Source organism: Anas platyrhynchos, chromosome Z (genome assembly GCF_047663525.1).
Source record: "Anas platyrhynchos isolate ZD024472 breed Pekin duck chromosome Z, IASCAAS_PekinDuck_T2T, whole genome shotgun sequence".
Lineage (NCBI taxonomy): Eukaryota > Metazoa > Chordata > Aves > Anseriformes > Anatidae > Anas > Anas platyrhynchos.
Window position 1 is genome coordinate 15,481,970 of NC_092621.1, and position 22,492 is coordinate 15,504,461.

The 22,492-nt window shown below is 42.1% G+C and overlaps 1 protein-coding gene across 9 annotated transcripts; it reads left to right on the plus strand.

Moving 5' to 3' along the window:
• Positions 1-2,684: 2,684 nt before the first annotated feature.
• Positions 2,685-22,427, plus strand: ZNF131 (zinc finger protein 131). Of its 9 annotated transcripts, none has more exons than XM_072031221.1 (8): positions 3,478-4,377; positions 4,750-4,834; positions 6,132-6,270; positions 7,707-7,808; positions 8,397-8,541; positions 12,721-13,409; positions 17,590-17,720; positions 20,208-22,427. In XM_072031221.1, the coding sequence occupies exons 2-8, from the start codon at positions 4,811-4,813 to the stop codon at positions 20,856-20,858; spliced, it is 1,881 nt and encodes a 626-aa protein (XP_071887322.1). In that variant the 5' UTR covers positions 3,478-4,377; positions 4,750-4,810; the 3' UTR covers positions 20,859-22,427. The 9 variants fall into 9 exon arrangements, with proteins under 9 accessions (XP_038026079.1, XP_038026081.1, XP_071887322.1 ...); XM_038170154.2 differs by lacking the exon at positions 3,478-4,377 and having other exon boundaries at positions 4,410-4,834; positions 12,721-13,084; positions 13,187-13,409; XM_038170151.2 differs by lacking the exons at positions 3,478-4,377; positions 4,750-4,834 and adding an exon at positions 2,685-2,823.
• Positions 22,428-22,492: the final 65 nt, after the last annotated feature.

Here is a 22,492-nt window from a genome sequence, read left to right on the forward strand (position 1 = left end):
AACTCTCAGTTACGGAGTCACCTTTTTTCTCAGTCACCTGGCCAGACCCTCTGCAGACCGGGTCAAATCCTTTCTTTTCTGTTCACAGTACAGTCATAACCTAGACTTGGGGCTTTACCTAAAAGAACGTGTCACTCACTCAGTCCTGGGAGAAAGAAGACGATGGTGGAGACATCCCTGGCCACTAGGGGATCACGGGTTGTGCCATGCAGCTGTGGTTCCAGTCAAAGTTCCACTTAGGGCTTGCTGCTGCCTGAATTTTACAGGTGGTGCTCCCCGTGCTGTTACACTTCCCTGTGCCAGGACGGGTGTCACCATCTCCAGGCAACCCTGCAGCTGCATACTGATGTGCTTAGCCACGCTGACAGAGGGTGTCCCCACACAGACAGGAGAGAGAAGGCGGCAAGAGCACACATTAACATACATAGCTCTCCAAAATCCTAGAGGTATGCTAGGCAAGCACCACACACACCTCTAAGAGAGAAAAATGAGAATCTGGAAAGTTACAGCTTGGTCAGTCTAATTTCATATTTGAAAAGATATTAGATATATATATATATAAATTGATCATTCAAAAGCTTCCATGTAATCTGACAGAACAATTAAAAGGGTGAAGCCATAGGAAAAAAGTAGGAAAGAAACACTGCAGAACATGCTTTGGAAAAAAAAGCAAATGGTCAAGAAAAAAAAAAAAAAAAAAAAAAAAAAAAAAAAAAAAAAGCATCAACCTTGTCTGGACAGGCAGAAGGTACTGAAAAAATAAATGATTTTTAATTACTGTGTAGTGGTTTGGTCCTATAGTAGTAATTTCAGCAATATTTTAAGTTCAAACTATTGAAGATACAGTACTTCAATCAAAATTAGTTTTAAAGTTGTTCAAAGTGAAGGTGTAAATGCATGAGGCATCAGCTTTCCTAACGTACTCCCATATACCAGAAAAGAATGGCTGTGTCATTCTTCTAGAAATGAAATTTCTTCTAGACTGAAAACAATAGTCCGAACAGACCTAACAACACAAGAAAAAATATATATTATTATATTAGCAAATCCATTGGGCAATAGCATGAGGAAATAAAAGGAACATAAATTTTACTTCAAAGTTATTTGTATTGCATTACAAACCACCAGTATCGATAAAACTCAAACTTGTTCTGTATAATTGCATTATAAAACACTGCACAGGCACCTAGGAGTTTATATATTTAAAAAAAAAGAGAGAGAGAGAGAGAGACTATAAAACTAAATTTGAACTTGACAGAATGGCTATTACTTACACTTTGTTTGATGTGGTAAGATTTCTATGCTGAACAGATGTGGTAACTTCATAAGCATTTACCCTTTTAGTGGAGGATGAATATGGTGAAGCAAATTGCATAGATTTGGCACTAGGGAAAAGTGCAGGAGAAGGTCATAAAACAAATTCATTCACGGGAATAACGTGGGCAAGCCCATAAGAACATTCAGCCATTACAGCTATGATTGACATAAAGGCTTTCATAGGGATGTCAAAGTGTCTGTTTGGACATCCTAAATGCGAGTGGTGTTTTATGTGGAGGAATACATTTTCACCTGCTGGCAGCACACAAAATCTGGCTGGTTTCAGATGCCGCTGGTGATGACGTCCTACAGGAGAACTCGGGGCCTCACGGTGCCCACATTCAGCTGTGGCAGCAGAGGGGATGCTCGCTGCCAGCAACACTCCCTTGCCTTCCCTCCCAGGGCGCAGTCCAGAGCCTGTGCATGAACGTAGGGATAACAAGGGCATGCAGCAGCTCTGCTGGCTGTGCGGGATGCTGCTCAGCCACTTCCCCTGTGCTCAGGGTAGCGGCATTGTGGCGGCCACACGGTGTTACAGTGTTGGAGCTGGCACCAGCAAAAGCATGGCTTAGACCTGCTTTCCATGCTGCCTTCACCACTCAGTTTAAATGACACAGGAAAACCTGTGTGCTGCTCCTGCCCTCGGTGTGGCAGTGGGCTCAGTGAGACTCGTGCCAGTGGGGATGGAGGTGAGACGGCCCCGTCCCTGGCTTGTGGGATGCTATGGTGGGCAGCACGGGGTCACCTACACCGTGACATGAAGTGCTGTGTGCCAGGGAGTGTGTTGGCAGTGCTGTGGCACCCCAGGGTGCTCCATGGCAGAGGACAGCGCTGCAGCCCCTCTGCTGGGGTGGCAGCGTGGGGGGCTCATTGTGGGGCTGATGGCACTTGGGGGGGGACGGATGGCTGCCTCGTCACCCAATTTAATTGCGCTTTCCCTTCATGAGGAGCAGCTGAGGGAGCTGGGGGTGTTCAGTCTGGGGAAGAGGAGGCTCAGGGCAGCCCCCATTGCTCTCTGCAGTGGGCTGAGGGGCAGGTGCGGGGAGCTGGGGGCCGGCCTCTTTTTGCAGAGAACTAGTGGTGGGAGCAGAGGGAAGGGGCTCAAGCTGCACTGGGGAGGTTCAGGTTGGAAACAGGAGACATTTATTCTCAGAAGGAGCAGCCAGGCGTTGGGACGGGCTGCACAGGGCAGCGGTGGCGTCCCCGTCCCTGGGGGTGCTGAGGGAGGGGCGCGTGAGGCAGGCGGTGCGTGATGGCGGCTCCCCGCCCCGGAACTACATCTCCCAGCATGCACCGCGCCGCGCCCCGCCCAGCCTCCCCTCCCCCTCCCGCCGCCCAGCCGCGCGCCCCGCTGTGTGAAAGGTGACGGTGGCGTCACTTCCGCCGCGCAGTGCAGGCCGGGAATGCGAGTCGCGATTGGCCGGCGCCCGCCCCGCTTAGCAGCGTGCCGGGCAGCAGGAAGCGGCGGCGGCGGCGCGGGCGCGGCGGGGCGGAGCGCTGCAGGCGGTGAGTACCGGCCCGCGCCGCCTCCCCACCCCGCGGGGCCCCCGCCGCCGCCGGGCCGCGACCCGGCCGGCCGGCCGTTAAAAGGGGATCGATTTAATGCGCGCTTTGATGACGTAACGACGGGTAACCAGGCGGCGGCGCCCACACCGCGCCGCCCGGCCCCGCGCCGGCCCCGCTCCCCTCCCGGGGCCGCCCCGCGCCGTGCCCGTGCCCGCGGGCGGCCGCCCGGGGCTGTGGCGGGGCCGGCGGGCGCGGCGGGCGGCGGGCGCTGGGTAGGCCTTCCGGCTTCTCCCGCTCCTGGGACTCGGCGCGCGCTGATTGGCTCTCCTCGGCGGGGGGCGGGCCGTGCCGCCGCGCCGCTATTGGCTGGGGTGGCTTTGAGTGGCGGCGGTGCCCGCCAATGGGAGGGAGGCGGTCTGGGCGGGGAAGGGGCCGCGATGGCGGCGGTGCCTGAGAAGGCGGGGGGGAAGGGGGAAGGGGGGAGGGGCCGCGCCTGAGGGAGCCGCCCGAGGCGGGGGGCGGGGGTGGGGGCAGGCCGCGGCATGTGGGGAAAATGGGGAAAAATGGGGAAAAAAAGGGGGAAAAAGGGGACGGGGGGAGCGGGAGTGCGGTGATAAAAGCGGGGCGGGGGTGTGAGGGCTGCGGGGGTGTGAGGCGTGAGCGGGGAACGGGGTTAGCTCGGTACCGAGCCCTACAGCAACAACAAAAAAGGGAAAAAAACTGTCGTAAAAAATGTGTAGGAAACAGAAGCAGCCGGGTTTCCGCCACCTGGTGCATAAGCATCGCGTGGGGCCACTGCTGCCTGCCTCCTCTGACTTGTTTTGCCTGGGGGTAGGGTCGTCAGGGTTGGGAAGCCCTCACAGGTCACCCTGCCACCAACAGCACCCACCGAGCCGTGTCCCCAGGCACCGCGCCCAGCCTCTCCTGAGCACCCCCAGGGACGGGGACTCCACCACCTCCCTGGGCAACCCGTCCCAGTGCCTGACTGCTCTTTCTGAGCAGAAATGTCTCCTCATTTCCAACCTGAACCTCCCCTGGTGCAGCTAGAGGCCGTTCCCTCTAGTCCTATTTATCCACTAGTTATCTGTGAGAAGAGGCCGACCCCCAGCTCCCCACACCTTTCTTTCAGGGAGCTGTACCTCCTGTACCTCCCACCTCTTGCTCCATGGTATTTGTCACCTCAGTGAACGTATACAGGGCTTTGAACACACAGAGTTACAATCGTCTTTTTTTGCAATATATTGCTGAGGTCTGTGGTAGTTCAGGACAACAGATTTACATAAGTCGTATGTTTTTCGTGTTTGTTTGTTTTAGTGTTCTGAGAAAGACTCAATTTTTTAAAACAAACTTTTAGGTTTGGTAGGAGGGTATGATATCATGATATTTGAGGGTCAAAAGTTGGTTTGCCTTAACTTTTAAGGAATTACGTCTTTAACTGCAAGTCATCCATCCTTGAATGATTTCTCAAAAACAAGCAAGAAGAATTCAACAGTGACGTAATGGCTGTCAGCTTCCCATGTGGGGCTTTACATTGAATACCAGATGACAGGAAAGGTGGGAGCTGCTTGTCATCCGTCTTAGGCTCATTACAGATGAAGTGAGGTGGAGGCAGCACCTTCCACTTTGCTTTCTCGGCAGGCTGACCTTCTCTGTTCCCTTCAAGAGCCTGATACGAGTTTCAGTGTCCCCTTTAAAAAGCACTGCTAGCAAGCAGAACTAGACTTCCATAAGCATTCACTTTTGTCCCTCTTTCTCTTTCACTTTCTGTCATCTTTTTGGTATGGTTTCTGAGATGCAAGGAAGAGTGTCCTTTGCTTAAAATACAAATGTGACAAATTTATTTGCTTGATATGTTAGTCATAACAAAATAACGCCTGCTTTCATCATAACTGGGTAATTAATTTCCTCTCTCCTGTTGAACCCCAGAATACCAGAATGCACTGTTGGAAGGAAAGCCGACCCTAGGGAGCCACACGGTGGCGTTCGCATGCCTGGCGGCATCCGATCAGAGGTAGCTGGTGCACACAAGGATAGGTTTGCAGTCTGGACTTAACAATTCCAATCAACCAAATCTGCACTGGAAGTCAGGGAGCACCTCCTGTTTAGTTTCTTCCAGCACTCTAAAGATACCTGCTTCCTTGTCACACCAAAAATTTCCACCTCTGTATTCAGAGATCCTAACTGCTCTTCTAACTTTCTTCCTTCTGTCCCTGCTGAGCATAACAATACAGTGAAAGGTATTTCCCAAATTCCTTTGAAGCTCATTCAAGTCTAACCACTGTCTTCTCTCAGATACCACGGGTATTTCAAAGTGAGTTAGACTGTGAAATTGAACTTTCTGTGCTAACATTGCTTTGAAATGTCTTTACTTTTTTCTGAGGCATTCTCAGCATGAGAGCCATGTGAACGTGGGAGTTGAAGAGGAGGGCTGCTGCACAGACCTGAAGTCGTTTTGCCTAGAGATAATTCGTGATATGCTTTCATTGAAGCGCTTGGACTCTCTCCAGTGGTTCTTTTGCATAAGAAGCAGACTAGCATCTGCTGCCTCGTCTCCACAGGCACAGTGTTTTGCTTAACCTCTTCAGGTCTGATAACCTCCTCAACTCCCACTCACGGCTACATTTATTGTATCAGTAGGGGAGGAAGGGCCATTATATTACAAGCCCACGTGTCTCATTGGAAAGGCTGGCAGCGGATATTTCGCCATGCAGGGGGAGAAGTGTAAGTAGGCTGGGTGAATAAGAAGCTTCTTGTGCTTGGGTGTGGCAACACTTTAAATACAAGGCAGCTCTGTGTACACAGAAGCTGTAAAGCGCTGCCTTACTGCATCCTTTCTTAAAGGAAGTAAACATCTTGTGTTCAGTAGATACCAACTGTGCCTTACTTAAATAAGGATTTTTTGAGAACGGTTCTTCCACCAAGTGGATCGGTAGAACTGCAGGAAGTGGCTGTGTAAAGATTCTGGTGTTATGCCAAGGAGATGCTGTTAACTAGTTAGCCGTACAGATGTTACGTCCCTGCATTATTTGCTTTGAGGGAGGTGGGTCCTCGTTAAATATGTAGAATAAAGAGATACACTGTTCAGTTGTACTTTGTTAAACATAAATAAGGCCATACTCTACTTCATTAACCCTATTGTTTTCTACCTTTTAGCTAAAATCAGACAAACATGTTACCAGTTTGGTGTTTCTGTTGGCTTTGTAATCCCTGAATATGTGCCAATTAGTTCACATTTGTGTACTAACCTGACTGTGCGTAGCATTTACTGAGCGGTGCAGTGTTATTATTCTGCTACACATCTCTTGCAGACTAGTCCTTCTGCCATGGAAGCCGAAGAAACGATGGAATGTATCCAGGAATTCCCAGAGCACTATAAAGTTATTTTGGACAGACTGAACGAACAACGTGAGCAGGACCAGTTCACAGACATCACTCTGATTGTGGATGGTATGTATAGGCCTATGGACCAGATAGTATACAAAAAATTATGAAAGCTGTGCTGGGAAGCTCTTGGGTTGGTCTTGGCTCAGCTGTCAAAGGGGCCTGTTTACAAATTCTCGGTTCAGTACTGGTCTGTGAGTTGCACGCAGACTTTCTTTTAAAGTCTTGGGGTGAACAGCATCTCCAGCAGTGATTAGTAATCATGCTTCTGTTTTTCCAAACAAGTGGCTAAATATTTTCAGATATTATCCTACTCTGCAACTGCTGTGCTATATTTAATGTCACCCAAAATATTTCCAAAACATTTTAAAGATGCTTTTTTGACTAAATCCGACTGTTTTGACTAAATCCGACTGCAGAGAACTTGTACAAATATGGTTTAAAAAAAAAAGCTTGAAATAAGATTGCCTCCTTGCTTCTCTAGTATCTGCATATTATTTTTAATATATTCTTAAAATAGGGAAGAATAATTCGCTTTTCTTTTCCTCTGTGTCTTAGAGTTGTAAATATTAGTCTAAAAGGAAGATGGAGATATAAGTGCTTAGAAAAGATGGTGTCTGGTAGATACCCAAGATTGCTTCTAATCTGAAACATGTCTTAGAATGGATGAGCACTTTGGAGAAGATAGGCAGTGTCCAGTAGAATGGACTCGACTAAAGGAGTGCTGCTTGACCCTTAAAAAGATAGCCAGAACTCACTCGAAGAAAAGGGATTGTGTAGAGCCTGGATTAGAAAAAAGGAATGGAGAAGAGATTACTGTTGTGGAATCACTGTTATTTCACTGGCACTTCTTGCACAGAACTTAGCCTGAATGTTTGCTCCTGCTCTAGTATTACCATATCTATTTGTATTACCAAGTGTTATTGTTGGGCTCCAAGCTTTTTGGTGCAGCTGCATAGTTCTAATCTACATTGCTTCTCTTATCCTGATCTCATGGGGCCTTATAAATGTGTATATGCCTGCACCAAGGAGAAGACAACACAGTGATGGGGACTACAGAGTCTGGAAAAGAGAATGATCACATCAGAACTGCGTCTGTTCTGCAGGGGTGTTTAAGCTAGCTGAAATGGTGATAAAATAGATCCGTACATAGGAATGCCAAAAAGCACAGAGAATTTGGATGAAATCTGAGAGCTGCGCCTAAGACATTCATGAAAAAAGTTTGCACAAGGACTTGCCACAAATTAAGTATCTGAAAAGAGAAACAAGCTGAAGTGAGCAAGTTCTCTGACTTTGATTTGCCTTCAGCAAGGGTCGCATTAGATGTGGAAGGCTAGCTGCAGCAGCATCTCATGTTACATGGAGACACGTTAAGTGACTGTATTCTGCTAGAGTAGATTTGTAGACTAGGTTTTACCGCTGTTCTCTCTTGTGCATCTGCTCTCATTCTGCAGTAAGTAAGGAAGGTGTCATCCTAAACTAAAATTTATCTATTTTCACAGGTCACCATTTCAAAGCTCATAAGGCTGTTCTTGCTGCCTGTAGCCAGTTCTTCTACAAATTCTTCCAAGATTTCACTCAGGAGCCCTTGGTGGAGATTGAAGGTAATCTGGTTCATGCAGATAAAAACTTTCAGAGCTGTGTGCTGGAACTGGAAATGGATGTGGTGTCCTTGGTGCAGGCTGAATCGTAGAATCATTAAGGTTGGAAAAGACCTCCAAGATCACCTGGTCCAACCATCACACTCCTACCTTAGCTGGGATGCAAGAACAGATAGACACAGAGTAATACTTGCCTGTAAGCCAGGAGCAATTTCCTGGAACAATCATCTGCTGGTCAGAGGTCTTTTGAGAAAGAGAGATGCTCTAAATATGCTTTAAATATGTACTTTTTTATTGTACTTTAAATGCTAAATAAATATATAAATTGTACTTTAAATATGTACTTTTTACTATTCCACACAAACAGCTTTTAGTCCCTCTTATCTTTCCTTTACTTTTACCTTTGTTATGGCATGATTCCGTAGTTGTTTCCATGTTTCTATAGCAGACTTGTTATTCCGACATGAGCTTTTCAAGGGTGTTGTCTTCATGAAACTGGCAGCTAAAGTATCGTGAGCAGGCCAAGTGTGCAAGATTCATCAGATTGAGGCACTAAGGCATTGTTAACTTGCTTTTCTTGCTTCCAAACAGGTGTAAGTAACATGGCATTTCGTCACCTAATAGAATTCACCTATACAGCAAAACTAATGGTGCAAGGTGAGGAAGAAGCAAATGATGTTTGGAAAGCAGCTGAGTATCTACAGATGCTAGAAGCAATCAAAGCACTTGAAATCAGGTAAACACATAAGCCTCTTTTTCTTCCCAACACTGAAATGTAGTCTTAAGAATCATTTTAGTAGAGCTGTCTGCTGGTATTTTGCAGTGCTGCTCTTATCCTGGAACTTTGGAAACTTGTTTGGGGCAATATACTTTTCAATTACATGATAGGGGTCAGAGTAACAAAGGCTGCAAAAGGAATGTCTCATTCTTTGGGCTGGAGCTCAGTAGCATTGTAGGGCTGTGTCTTTGTGGAACTAGTACCAGGTCTTCGGGCTATTTGACCCCATCTGATTGAGAGTCATGTGTGCAGTGATTTAGGTAATTAGATCATGCTATAAGTTTGTGTTAGTATTTTGATTTCACTCAGCTTCCTGCTGTTTCTGAGAGAATGGGTAGCGATCTTAAAGCTCCCTGATGCAAAACTAACCTATCAAAATTCTTGAGTAAATATAGTTGGTGTAATCAGTTTTATGCTGGATAAATACTTAATTGAATGTTGCTGTGGCACATCTTAACCAGTCTGATAACTGTGCTTCATTACAAAACTACAACCTGAGAAAAGCAGGTGATGTTCCCACCCTGCTGTTTTCTTCCCTGTCATTCCCTTTCACAAAGTGCTGTCATGTTATCATTCCTTCCGGATGCTCAGCTGTTTCAGCATGAAGCAGGGGGAGGGGTCTCATTGTTATCATGGCTTTCTCTTCTAAACTGACTGAAAGGTCCTTGCATCAGGGATAAGGTTCCTCTTTATCTTCCCATAAACAGTGTTGTCCAAGGGGAATGCATCAGCCCAGAGTTCCCCTAGAAGCCAGCTAGCATTTTTTTTTTTTTTAAAAAAAAAAAAAAAAAGAAAAGCTGGGGGGACACACAAAAAACTCCATGGTACACTAGAAACTTGGTTTCCAATATCAACATTGATTTTTTCAAAAGAACTTACCCAATTCTTATTCTGGGGATTGGCAGCAGAGCAAAAAAAAACACAATTTTTTAAAAGAAGAGATAAGAGGTTGCATTTCTGGTCCTGTTCTTCAACCCCACCAACACTTTTGGTTTGACATTTTTGAGGTTAGCATAATACCATCAGGATAACTTTTCTTCTGTCCAGGAAAAAAAAGCAGACCTTTTTGTCTGCCTGACAAAGTTGAAAAGGAACTTGAAATTGAAGAAGTTTGTTCTAAATGGTATCTGTTTCAGTCAGTGTACACCAGTGGAACTGCTGAACCAGGATTTGGATCAGCCCATCAAAGTAAACTGCCCAGCATGCACGCATTTCCCAGTGTTGCATTATGTTGTGCAGTTTTTTGGTTATCCAACGCCAGTAAACTAATTCTTATGATACAAAGAAAAAAATGTTTAACATATGCAAGCTAGTCTATTCTTAGTTGTTTCCATTGTTAATATATTGAAAGGCTGTTTTTATTACTGATTTTTTGTTTGTTTACATTGCCTTTTTTTTTTTTGTTTTCTTGACAAAAACAAACAAGCTTAAGTACCACTATTAGTCTGTTCTCCTCAACGGTAGGAGTGGGAGGAATTATAATACAGTGCCACAGTTTAAGCTTTAACTTAATCTTTCAGGTTAAGCTTCAGAAACTTCAGCCAAAGTAGAAATAAACGGTAATCGAGCAAGCCCCTTGCCCGATCGATATTTATTAATATCACAGAGATGGACATCACATAACCATCTAGACTAGAAAGAAAACAACCAGCTGTTATTCATTAAAGTACAGTTGTGTTTAAAGTGCTGTAAGTGTGTATTCAAGTTCAGACTTTCACACCAGCTGCTCAAGGATGATAGTCTCCTCTTTGCTGAGCATATTATTCTTTTGCTACGTGATCCTGGAGCTCTTTGCAGTAATGTGCAAAGTAACTTAACAACTTCTAAATTTCAGAAATCTAGAGTAAATGAAGCTATAAGTTTAGCTGTTCTGTCTTCCTGTATCTGAACATTGTAAGATGTAATTTGATAAGCTCTATCCTGCATTGTCATTAGCTGCATATTTCTGACATATGACATGCGGATGCTGAAGGAAACCTCACCTCACCTATTACTAAAAAATCCATGTTATAAATGAAGTCTCAACTCAATCTGAATTTAGTAATATTTATACAAGGCAGGTAAACAGTGCTGGGTGCGCAGGGAGTCTACACTCTACCAACACACACACACAAGCATCAAACTTTCTAAATATACAAAACATTGCTTTTACATACTAAACCTGAGTACACCTATACATGTGTATGCCTCTACATATGTACAATCAGAACAAACAATCTTTTAAGTCTACCACTATTAATGTCCACGTCTGGGGGAGCATAGTTGGAGTTGGTAATGCTGGTTGAAGTGCTCCCATATCTTCCATGACTTATAACCGTCCCCATTTTGCGTTCCTATTCTTGATTACAAGCACGACAGAATTTCAGGGCTAGTCGTGGGAGCAATATGTCTTGCTTTAAGTTGTTAAGCAACTCGGCCTTCAGGCCATATGTATCCTGTTCTTCCCGGATCGAAGGAAAACATTTCCGTCTCCTTTGCAAGGCCCATAGGGCCTGGGTCAAAAGACACGTCCAGGTCACCAGGGGGCGGAACAGCAAAGGCCTTCGATGGCTGCAGCAGCAGAGGGGCTGCTGGTGCAGCAGCAGGATCGGTGGCTGAACCCGCAGCTCTCTCACTGCCTGGCAACCCACACGTGTCTGACTGTGGCCCCACAGGGCTCTGTAAGGCCCCAGAGACTGCTCCCAGGTGCTGAGCAATCCCACTGCAACCTTGTCGTTTTTAGTTGCAGAGTCCCACACCTTGACCTCAATTTGGTCCCATGTTTCAGGATCATAATCTGTCCGATTGTTAATAAAGGGAATAAGCTGCAAGGTTACCAGGACAGTCCTTGTTCCTAAGGACGTGTGATTCCCCATAATGCGCAACTGCTTACCAGCGAGGGGCAGTTGTTTGCACAGGTCTGCTTCTCTCAGCTCGAGCTTCGTCCCATCTCCGGTGCAACTTTCTGTGCGAGCTTCTCTGAGCGGTTAGCTGAGTCTGGCCGAACCTATCTTCATGAGGCAATCAATGTGCCTGTTCCTGTCCTGGTCCCTGTTCTGCTAGCCTGTTCCTTTTCATTCCTTCTTTCTGCTTCTTTATTGATGACATAACTTCATTGTATCATGTTGCCTTTTTCATCTCAAGGACAGGCTCCCCTCTTACACCCGTCTCCCCACAGCAGTCCTTTTCCAACAACTTTCCATTGGTCAAACAACCTTGCATATAACAGCAACAGCAAACCCCCAGCAACTTCCATGCCTTAAGGGCTGCAGAACATGCAACCCCAGACTGCATGGCTCCTGAATCACCCTTCTTTTTGCCCTCTAAACTATTTTACATTCCTGATGGCCTCATCGTTTAGTCTGATGTTATCACCAACCATGGGCCTTGCCAACCCCCATGGCCACACTCCCTCATCTCCCCCTTCTTTATTAATATCAACCATCTTCTTGACACGAATTACTACTCCATGGATCACAATGGGATGCTATCCCTGACATCTCAGAGGAAGGAGGTTGTGTGTGTGTAGTGCAGGGGTAAGAGAAACCGAGCTGGGAGGGGGGGTTGTGTAAGACCAGAAAATTAAATTAGAGTACTCTTTCCACATCCAAGTGAGTATTTGTTGTAATTGTTGTTGTTTGTTGTTTTTTTTAGCCTGTGTGCTTTCCTGAAGTACTAGCTGTTATGATAATCATTGCGTAAGGTCACACCTACAGTGGTTTCTAGGAACCTAAGTCAGTCACCAGAGCTTAAGCAGTGAATAGCATAGGAAGGACTTGAATATTATTTCTGAGTAGGCAGGCAGAAGAACTCTGCCCTTTGTGAAAGTTCTCAAGTGCAGAATTTCAAAAGTTGCTCAGATAAACCTGTGCCATTAGGCTAACTGGTCATTTTATTGATGCGTTGTGTATTGCTCAAAGCAGAGCTATTTAAAACATTTTAGTTGCCCGATGTGAAAGTCTCCATAGCTCCAAACTTGCGGTTTTACAGGACTAATGAGTATAGAGTAAGGACAAATTATCTTCTAAAATGCACGCAGGTTATATGCATTGAGTTTCTTAAAAACAGCTAGAACGTGTTTAATGCAGAAGCTCAGTATCAGGCAGGATTTGTTACGTGTTTGTGAATCTTAACCTTGTTTATGCAAATGCTTTACAGGAACAAAGAAAACTCATCACCCTTAGAATCAAATCAAACCCAAGCTAAAAATAAACCAAAAAAGTGGAAGATAGCTGAAACTTCGAATGTTATCACAGAAACACTGCCATCTGCAGAATCAGATCCAGTTGAAATTGAGGTTGAGATTACTGAAGGGACAATTGAAATGGAAGATGATAGCGTCGAGACGCTTGAAGAAGTAGCTTCTGCAGAGCAATCCATAAAGTACATACAGACAACGGCTACAACAGATGAATCTGCTTTGGCTCTTTTGGCAGATATCACCAGCAAGTATCGTCAGGGAGAGCAAAAATGCCAGATCAAAGACGAAGATGACAGTGCAACTGATCCCTCATGCAAACAGGTAGAAGGTATTGAAATTGTGGAACTTCAGCTGTCACACGTGAACAATTTATTCCACTGTGAGAAATGTAACCGTTCGTTTAAATTGTTTTACCATTTTAAGGAACACATGAAAACACACTCTACTGAGAGTTACAAGTGTGACATATGCAATAAAAGGTACCTACGAGAGAGTGCTTTGAAACAGCACGTCACCTGTTACCACCTCGATGAAGGTGGTGCCAGCAAGAAGCAAAGACCTGGCAAAAAAATACATATATGCCAGTACTGTGATAAACAATTTGACCACTTTGGACATTTTAAAGAGCATCTCCGGAAGCACACAGGTAAGAGCGCCGCTATAGTCACGTACTTGTGTCTTTGGCCATTTTGGGGTTTTGAATGTTTGTGGGAAGTAGAGGTTATGCTGAAGAGAACACACAAGTGCTAGAAATACTTAGCTTCTAGTTACAGCTAAAATCAAAGAATCATAGAATTGTGTTGATGATTCTATACTGATTTTTTTTCCTATTGGTATAAACTGTGAGGTATTGAGTTGTTTGGTTTTTTTTAAGTGGTTAAAAATATGCTCCCAGGACTGGAAAACCTTAATGAAGCTTCTCTTGAGTGTATTAAACATTGTTCTAAGAATTATTTCATAAGGCATGCTTACTTCAAATGTACCAAACTGAGTAGCTACTTTTATTTTCACAATTCTCCTGGTTAAAATTTTCTGTTGTAATAAGATCTGAACTGTGAGCTTGTCAGTGTGAAATAGCCTCTTATGACAGTTTCATCCTTGGTCTTGACATCTGTGATTCAGTTTTGTTTGCATGTTAAGTAACACAGCAAAACATTTCTACTGGCTATAGTAGACTTCCATTACTGTAAAATCTGCCTTTTTGACATCTGGATAGCATCTTTTGAGTACAAAATTGCTTGTGCCTCCTTCGGTCTTCCTTTATAATATGAGAAGTCTGTACTATCTGTACAGATACTGAGCATTTTGTAGATGACTTTATATATAAACTATATATGAATAATTATATTAATTATCATACCTACAAAGTATTTATATGTAAGGACCATATAAAATATGGTCTGATATCCAAGTGGTTTTGTTTAATATGTCAGTCATGAGGCATCAGTAAGATTTAATGCAGAGGAGCAGCCCCTGTCTTTTTATCTTGTTAAAGCCTTTTAATTGGAACCTCTCTGTACCAGGGACAGGTGTGTATTGATGTATGAATGACACTACCCAGCCTACTCCAAATAGCCCCTTCAGAGTTGCATTTGTAAAAAGCCTTTATCAAATCCTTATTGGATTAAAGTAGGGAGTGTTTGCTTTGGCATAGCTAAGACAGCTACAAACTACGTCAGGAAAGTATTTTCAGAGAGAAGTTTTTGGTAGATTATTTTGTTTACTCTGCTATCTTCATGTGGGAGTTGCTGTTGTGACAGAATTTGGGACACAAAGTAACAGCATATCACAGGAGACCCAGAGGACCGTATCAATATGTATTGATACAAGCAGTACTCGTGGAATTTAATTACTTCTGGTTTCCCATTTTGAAAGTCTGAAGCTTAAAATCAAACATGATACTACCAGATAACTGTGCTTTCCTAAGGTCAGTGGAAAAACTCCCACTGAGCCAAAGACTTTCTAAATTCTTAATTCTAAACATTAGATGAATACTAAAATAAAATTAAGAGCCCATGGAGAAAATGTACGACAAACGATCTCGTCCTGCTGCTGTTTAATTACAACACCAGCAATAACATTAAAGTAGCAAGTGCAAAAGAAATTCATGTCATGCATCTCTGAAAATATTAACAAAGTCGTCTCTAGAATTTATAAAAAGGGAGATTTTTTGATGTGATGTAATGATTCTGTTTTTTTGTTTTTCTTGCATGATAATGAGATTTTAATTACTAGTTGGAAGTAACTCACAGGACAAATTCTGCAAGACTGTAATTAATATATGCCCACTGAATTTAATACATGTAACTCTAGTCTTGCACAGGAAGAGCCGCTTCCTCATACTGCAGTCAATCTTAAAAGGAAGCTACTGCTCTCGATATTCTTGTCTAACCTTGGTTTTTTGTTTTGTTTGTTTTTGCCAAGTTTATATTGCCTACCAGAAAGAGATGCTGAACAGCTTTGATTTCCCACGATTTCCCTGGGAATTTTGACTGCTAAATATTTCTCAAAGATAGGCTTTTTATGGAGGCTGCATGTGCTCACATGAGTGAAGATGGAAATTAAGGAGTTTTGTGCTCCAAGCAGCCATGATGTCTGGAAATCCTGTAATTAACATAATTTGTATACAGATTATACAGACTTCTTAAGAAAAAATTAATCATGGTCTTTGACATTCTGTGGTAAATTTAAAATATGCTTTACAGGAGGCTCACTTTAAACTACAAATAACATCTTCCATAGAAGTTAACAAATGGACTCCGTTTGCATACCTTGAATATATAATTGTGGAGTTCATTTGATAAATACCTGTTTTTGGTGCACTTGTGGGTGGGGGGGAACTACTGTTTCTCTCTAAACATATTTTAATAATGATGTGGTAGCTTTATGTTCAGGGATGAATTTCTTACAGATATATATGTATTATGTGTATGTATTTCTTATATACAGGGATGGGATTTCTTATATATTAGGCAAATAGAAATCACAGTGTTAGTTGTTAGAAATTCCTTTGGGTTAAAAATGTTTATTTGGGGCCTTTGAGTTAAAAACATTTATTTTGGGCCGTCTCTTTCCCGACAGTTCCTGTCCTGAGTTACTTAAGATTGGCAAAGGAAATTTCATTCTTTCTAATACACTGAAAAAAGACGATGATCAGATCCAGAGGAGAAAAAAAAAAAACTCTTCATAAAATCACAGTTAGACGGGGCTAAGCTCACAGCTGGATGGCAGCAGGCTGTCATCTCTCACAGAGGAGCTCCTGTGTCTCTGGGGGTAGCTGGGCTGGCAGGATGGTGCATGTGCTTTCTTTCCATCTCCCCTGAGCTGTGCAGCCTGGGTCACTGTGCTGATTTGTGCAGTGCACGGAGTCACACTTCTTTTGGCTCTTGGATATTGCCACCACTGTCATTGAATTGTCACTGTCAGATGCTTTTGTCACTATGTGTGGAAGATTACTGAAGAATTTGAGTAAGAGAAGAATAAATCTGTCCTTGACTGGGGGGGTGGCTGACACCAAGTAACTATTTAAATGTGGCCGTATGGCAGGGCTGGTGAAGTTTTGTGCTGTGAGTTCTGTGCTCCTTTATCTTCTTTGCTATACAATAGTCTCCAAAAACATAGCCTTTGGTAATCATTAAGGGGAATATTCACACTTTTTTTTTTTTTCTTGTAGACTTTGAGTGTGGAAGCAAGAATTATAGGCTACTTGTGGATTTCTGTTGAAAACCGAGTTAGGCGCTTCTGAATATCTTTATTTCTGAAAACATGGGTTTATTGACTTTCCATCCTAGTCAGTAACTACTGCTTCCTGAAAATGTAGGCTTTAAATCTTAATCCAGATAGAAAAAACTCTTACATTATTCACTGAAACATCTCAGCCTCTTTTGGTGTTCATTAAGCAGTTTGTTTCAATAGTTAGGTTGTTGCCAGTACCTTCACAGATTAATTATCAGACAGTCAGAAGAAACATGCTGTTCTGAGGTTTTTTTTTTTGTATTTTCATTTCCTTGAATTTCATTGTGTTTATGCATGATGAAATTAGTAAACAGACACCAGTTTTTCTTTGTTCTGCTTGATGTCAGTAATAGCAGTATACTACTTCGGATAAAAAGAGAAAACAGAGCCTGTTTTCATCCTCCCCTGCTTGCTGTCCTTAGCTGGCTTCCCAGTGGAAAGCGCTCCTCTTTTTGGTACCAGGTTTGAAATGAAGTGACCGAACAGAAAGGAATTTTTGTCTTGCTTGTGCCCATCTATGCCATGTCCCTCTTTGCTTTCTCTTCACTGTTTTTCATTTTCGGTTTGATTTGGTTTCTGCTTTTTGTTAAATGCTGATACACTGTTACTTCATAGTTAATCTGTGCCATCTTTTTTCTGGAGCTTAGTTTTAGCTCTTCAGCATAAGCTGTTACTGTTCTTGAAAATAAAACGTATTTTTTTAAATACTTCCTTTATTGTGTGACTTCGTATAATTTCTGATGTTGAGTCTTTGAATATTACCAGGTGAAAAGACAGGAATAGCTGCTATTTCATTAAGATATTTTGACAGGTTAGTGATCTAACTTGCATAAAAACCTAAACAGACTTTAATTAGCACCAGCAGTTATGTCAGATTGTCTCTTTCTGAATGAGAATTATGATTCCACGTTAAGACTTTGCCCTTTTATTTACATAAATGAAGTGTACACAGAGTGTCTTTCTCTTCTTCTGTAGAATAATCAAGTTGGCCAAGCCTTTACAGCGTGTCTATCAGCAAGAGGGGAAGAAGGGAGAGCTGACAGAAAACTGTTTGATTTTATGCTGTTATAAATCCCTGTCTGTCTTAATAGGTGAAAAACCCTTCGAATGTCCAAACTGCCATGAACGTTTTGCTAGGAATAGCACGCTCAAATGTCACTTGGCGGCCTGTCAGTCTGGAGCTGGAGCTAAAAAGGGAAGAAAGAAGCTGTATGAATGTCAGGTGGGTAATGGAAGTCGCAGAGTCGGAGGCCAGGTGCCTCCTTCCCGTGCTGCGGGAGTCTGGGAGTACTAAGCAGGAAAGGCAGCAAGAGTGGGCTCACGCCTCCAAGAACCACTTAAACAAATATGAGGATCGCATTCAACCACAGCACTCAGTTAAATTTTTATATTTCAGTAGTTCCATTTAAAATGTGGAATTACTGGTATGGATTTTCATAATACTTTGTTAATCTTTCTGCTTCCTTTTCAAGGTTCTTGATGCACTGACCTAGGCCTATCCTGCTTGTGAACATGCTTCACTAAAGTCCAAAATACAAAGTACTATTTTATTTCCTATTTTATTATTCTGCTGTTTGGTACCCAGTATGTTGACTTTGTCTGTAAAGTCATTCCATATTATGATGACAATCTGTAATGTCTTTTAAGCAAATATAAATGCTGTAAATAGATAATATATGTAACTGGGATTCAAAAAGGTTTTCAGAATTTTACATGACTCTTAAAAGTCAGCTTTTAAAGGCTAGAAACATGAAAACTGAGGTTGGCTGTAGCAGTTTATTTGTTGTTTTGCTGCTCCAGTCTCAATTAAGAACACATTTCTTCCCCCTACCACACCCACTACCCTTAAGACTCTCACCCTATTTAATTTACTCTGGTTTTAAGTTAATTTGGGTTGTATAGTAAAGAAAACTTCTGGACGTGGGCTTTATTTCTTCTGAAAGAGAGAGATCTCATTCATAGAAAGCAGCGAATGCTGCAGGAGATGAATAGATGAATTTTGTGTGTCACATCATTGAATTGGAAGTTTGACTGTTGCCATTGTATTATTCAGCTTTTATCCTAGTCTGAAATTAACTCTTGTGAGTGTACCTATAAATTAAAGATAAGACAGCTTTGATCATGAGAGTTACTGGGTAACGCAGTCGTACCTAGTAGCCTCAGGCTGAACATGCTGTTTTGTTGTGACCCTTTGGTTTAACCAATTTTGACCAATTTCACTGTGTTGTAGCTTTCTGTTTATTAATTGATACCATGTCCTCTCACAGATGTTGTGAATATGGATTAGTAGCTGAATGTGGGTTCAGCCCACAGCAATTACAGTAATTCCTGGAGAAGTTTTTCTTGAATTCTTCCCTGTTTAGAATTAAGTTTGAATAGTGTTCAGTGCATAAAATCTCGGCTCCCTGAAGAAAGGGAAAAAAAAAATTTGCACTTGCTTGATGACTGTTTTTGTTACTTTTGAGTGTATGTCTAGAGGACTAAATTAGGCTGTCAGTAATTATGTGCCTGGACATTACTAATCGTTATTATCTTTATATATCACAAAGTAAGTTTAAGTGCTTATTTATAAGGTTAGTATTTTGAATGTGTGCTGTCCAACTTTCTCTCTTACTAAAGCATGAGCCTGGTGAGAAGAAAGCCTGGTAATAACAACACAAACCCATTTTTAACAGACTTCAACAGCTGTTTTTTCAGGTCCATTTTACAGACCTGTTCCTTGAGTTAATCCCTGTCAGATAATCCATTATCCTTCTGTGCTGTTGCCAAAAAATAAAGAGATGGAATGTTTTCTTTCTAAAATACTTGCCAGCAGTGAAGGAGTGTTGAAACATGTTCTTTGTTTCTTTTTGCCAGTGTGAACACTTGCATGGCCAAAGACTCCAGACCCTGTTTCTGTAGTCCAAGTGTGACTCTGCCCTACTTTCCCCCGCAGGCACATTTCTACACGCAATTTCTACAGTGTCCTTGTGTATTGCTCTCGGGCTACACACCTCAGTACCAGCTGAAGGGAATAAAGTGTGTTCTAGTATTCTGTGAATATATTGTGTCTGCAGTCTTCGCAGTACTTTTAGCTGGACAAGTCTAACAGAGATGGAGCTCTAAGACATTTTCATACACTGATATTTATTTATTTATTTATTTATTTATTTATTTTGAAAAGGCACAATGGCAGAGTTTAGTCTTGCCAGTGAAACCTCATAATTCTAATGAATTATGAGGTTTATGAATTATGAATTATGAATTATGATGAATTATGAAAGGTGATGAGGAAAAGTAGGCTAGTAGTGCTGCATCTAGAACTTCAGTAACAGAACAGTTTGTATTACACTTTCATCATGCTGTATTATTACACAAATAGCTTCCCACCCCAAATTCTAGCAACAGACACAGAACTACTGGTGCCTGCTTCTGAATGTGAATTTCACGTAAGTTTGAAATGAGAAATCTTTCAAATGTTGTACTGGCTCATAAATTCAGTAGCTATGCTGTATATGCACAACTCAAACTGTCACACTTTCTCAAGTAATATTAGGTGCTCTGTTCATCTGGAACTGACTTCTCAGCTTTTACCTCTAACATATATGTGTGTGTGTTTTAAATCTACATAGCAAGAAGCTACGCTGTGTGAAGCCATGGACTGGAATAGGCAGCATGCTCTGTCATATTTCTGTTGGCACTGTTTAACATGCTCTGTCTTTTGTTTCAGGTTTGTAACAGCGTGTTTAACAGCTGGGATCAATTTAAAGATCACTTGGTGATACACACTGGTGAAAAACCCAACCACTGTACCCTGTGTGATTTGTGGTTTATGCAAGGTGGTGAGCTGAGAAGGCATCTCAAAGAGATGCACAATATTTCAGAACTAATGACAGAAGAGGTTCTTCCAGTGGAAGCTGAACCGGTAACATCAATGACTATAATAGAACAAGTGGAACAAGTCCATGTCCTACCAGTAATTCAGGTCCAAGTGGATCCTGCACAGGTGACTGTGGAACAGATGCACCAGGATCTCATACAGGATAATCAAGTGAAAGGCGCACAGTTGGATGAACTACAAGAACAGGTGCAAATTAGTTACTTGGAGGTTGAGCACATTCAGACTGACCATGGTGCTGAAGTTCATGTGGAGCAGTTGCACGTTGAGCATGTAAATCAAATACAGATGGAAGAAGTACAAGCAGAACTTATAGATGGAACAGACCTTGAACAAGTAGAATACGAAAGTGTTGATCAAGGAGAAGCAGAAGAAAAAGAACCTAGTCACGTAGATGATGCAGATAAGGGGGATCATGAACAAGCTGAAGACTTAAAAGCTCAACAATTAGTGGACATGAAGACTGAAAAGGTGGATGATTAGGTCAATTAACCGCGTGCAGGTTTAAGAGTGAAATACCAAATTATTTTTGTTAACTTTTACATTGTTTTTTGAACTGTCAGTGGTCATCTTTCCAATATGCTGTCCTTGGCAAGCTGGACAAGTGGACCAAAGTTAGCTTTCTTCATATACAACTACACTTCTGTCATATGTGAAGAATAACTGTCATTCATCTAATACCATGGAACAGGAACTACCGCAGAAATGGACAGCTTTGTGATGATTTTAATAATGAATAGCTTGTCTTGCTGTTATACCATCCCTGGGTATATGTAAGAGTAACTTCACCTCTTTTCCTCTTCAGTAGAAGCAAACTCTTGTTACAGATTTGCAGGGTGTCTGTGGCAGAAGAGTTAGTAAAATCTGGTGGGTTCTAGTATAAGTGACCACTCGGATACCTGTGAATTTTCTGGGCAGACTGCCATCCAAACGCAGTACTGTATCCAACAGCAGTCCCTGCATTTCTTTAATGCGAGAAGCTTTACATCAAGCTGGAACTTCTGAACGTTCAGTCTGGGGGAAAGCTGTTTTTGCTGGAGGTCTGAGAGCACAAAAATCCTGTGCCTTTTCAACAGTGACTGGTTAAATTTCCACAAAGCTTCTAAAGTGTTCAAGAACCTAGTTCAGTAAAAAGGCAATGTAGGTAATGTTATAGTGCTTTATATTTTTGCTTAAAATTGTCAGCTACTGATTTTTTTGCATTAAATTTAGAATGGGGGGGGTGCTGAGGGAGGAAACAGATTCCACTTAGTGGCAATAAGACGCTCTAAAATGAACATCTTAAAATGGAAAAGCTTGATAGAATCTGTGGTAAACATGAGCTGGAAGAAAGCTACCAGCAGATTCTTCTTTTATAAATCTTCATTTTTGAAAATGAATTTGTTTAAACAAGTATAGAAAAGAGTTGTCTATATGGTATCAGGTTCCTGGTTATGGGGATTTTTTTGAAATGGAATTCTGACACTTGACACAAAGATGTTGTGCTAAAAATAAAAGTAAAAGCCATAGGTATGAGTGCTAAGCTGCGGATTGAAAAGTAGGAGTGTAAACATTTTAATCAATATTAGACAATAAAATAATACCAACCATGAAATGTTGCATTATTTGCTTCACCCAGTAAACAAGAAACAATTTAGTGACTGGCAATTACAGTGCCAGATCCCGGTGATAAGAATCAATCCCATTTTAATAAGTTTAATAGCTCATTACTATGAAGTCAAGTTTGTTTAGAAAATACTGGTCTGGCTCTGTGTTCAGCCATACTAAGGACTTCTGATTCCCAGTTATTGCCTTGTTCCATGCTTCTGAAAAACTTTTTAAAGCCTTAACTGAATGGAGGAATTATTGCAAGGAAGTTCCCTAATGCACTTAGTAATCCCGTAGATCTTAGTTAAAACCAAGTTTTCTATTCAGTCGTCTCCAAAGGCGGAATTATTTCCTCAAGCTTGTGCTTTTCAGTCTCATTCAAAATTATTCATGTGTTTCATCGTACTTCTTGAGAAACTGTTGCAAAACAAACACAAATTTCAATTAAAATTTCAAACAATTTGATTAATGTAACTTGCATTCTTTTTTAATGATGTGTTTTGTTTCCTGAGTTGCAAATAGTATCTTCT

What these genes read in the sequence shown, in the direction of transcription:
- ZNF131 (XM_072031221.1), top strand. Translation starts at nt 4,811, where the DNA reads ATGCCTGGCGGCATCCGATCAGAG. An exon ending in GCCCTTGGTGGAGATTGAAG is followed by an intron (nt 7,809 to 8,396) that starts GTAATCTGGTTC and finishes GCTTCCAAACAG; the next exon opens with GTGTAAGTAACATGGCATTT. An exon ending in GCATCTCCGGAAGCACACAG is followed by an intron (nt 13,410 to 17,589) that starts GTAAGAGCGCCG and finishes CTGTCTTAATAG; the next exon opens with GTGAAAAACCCTTCGAATGT.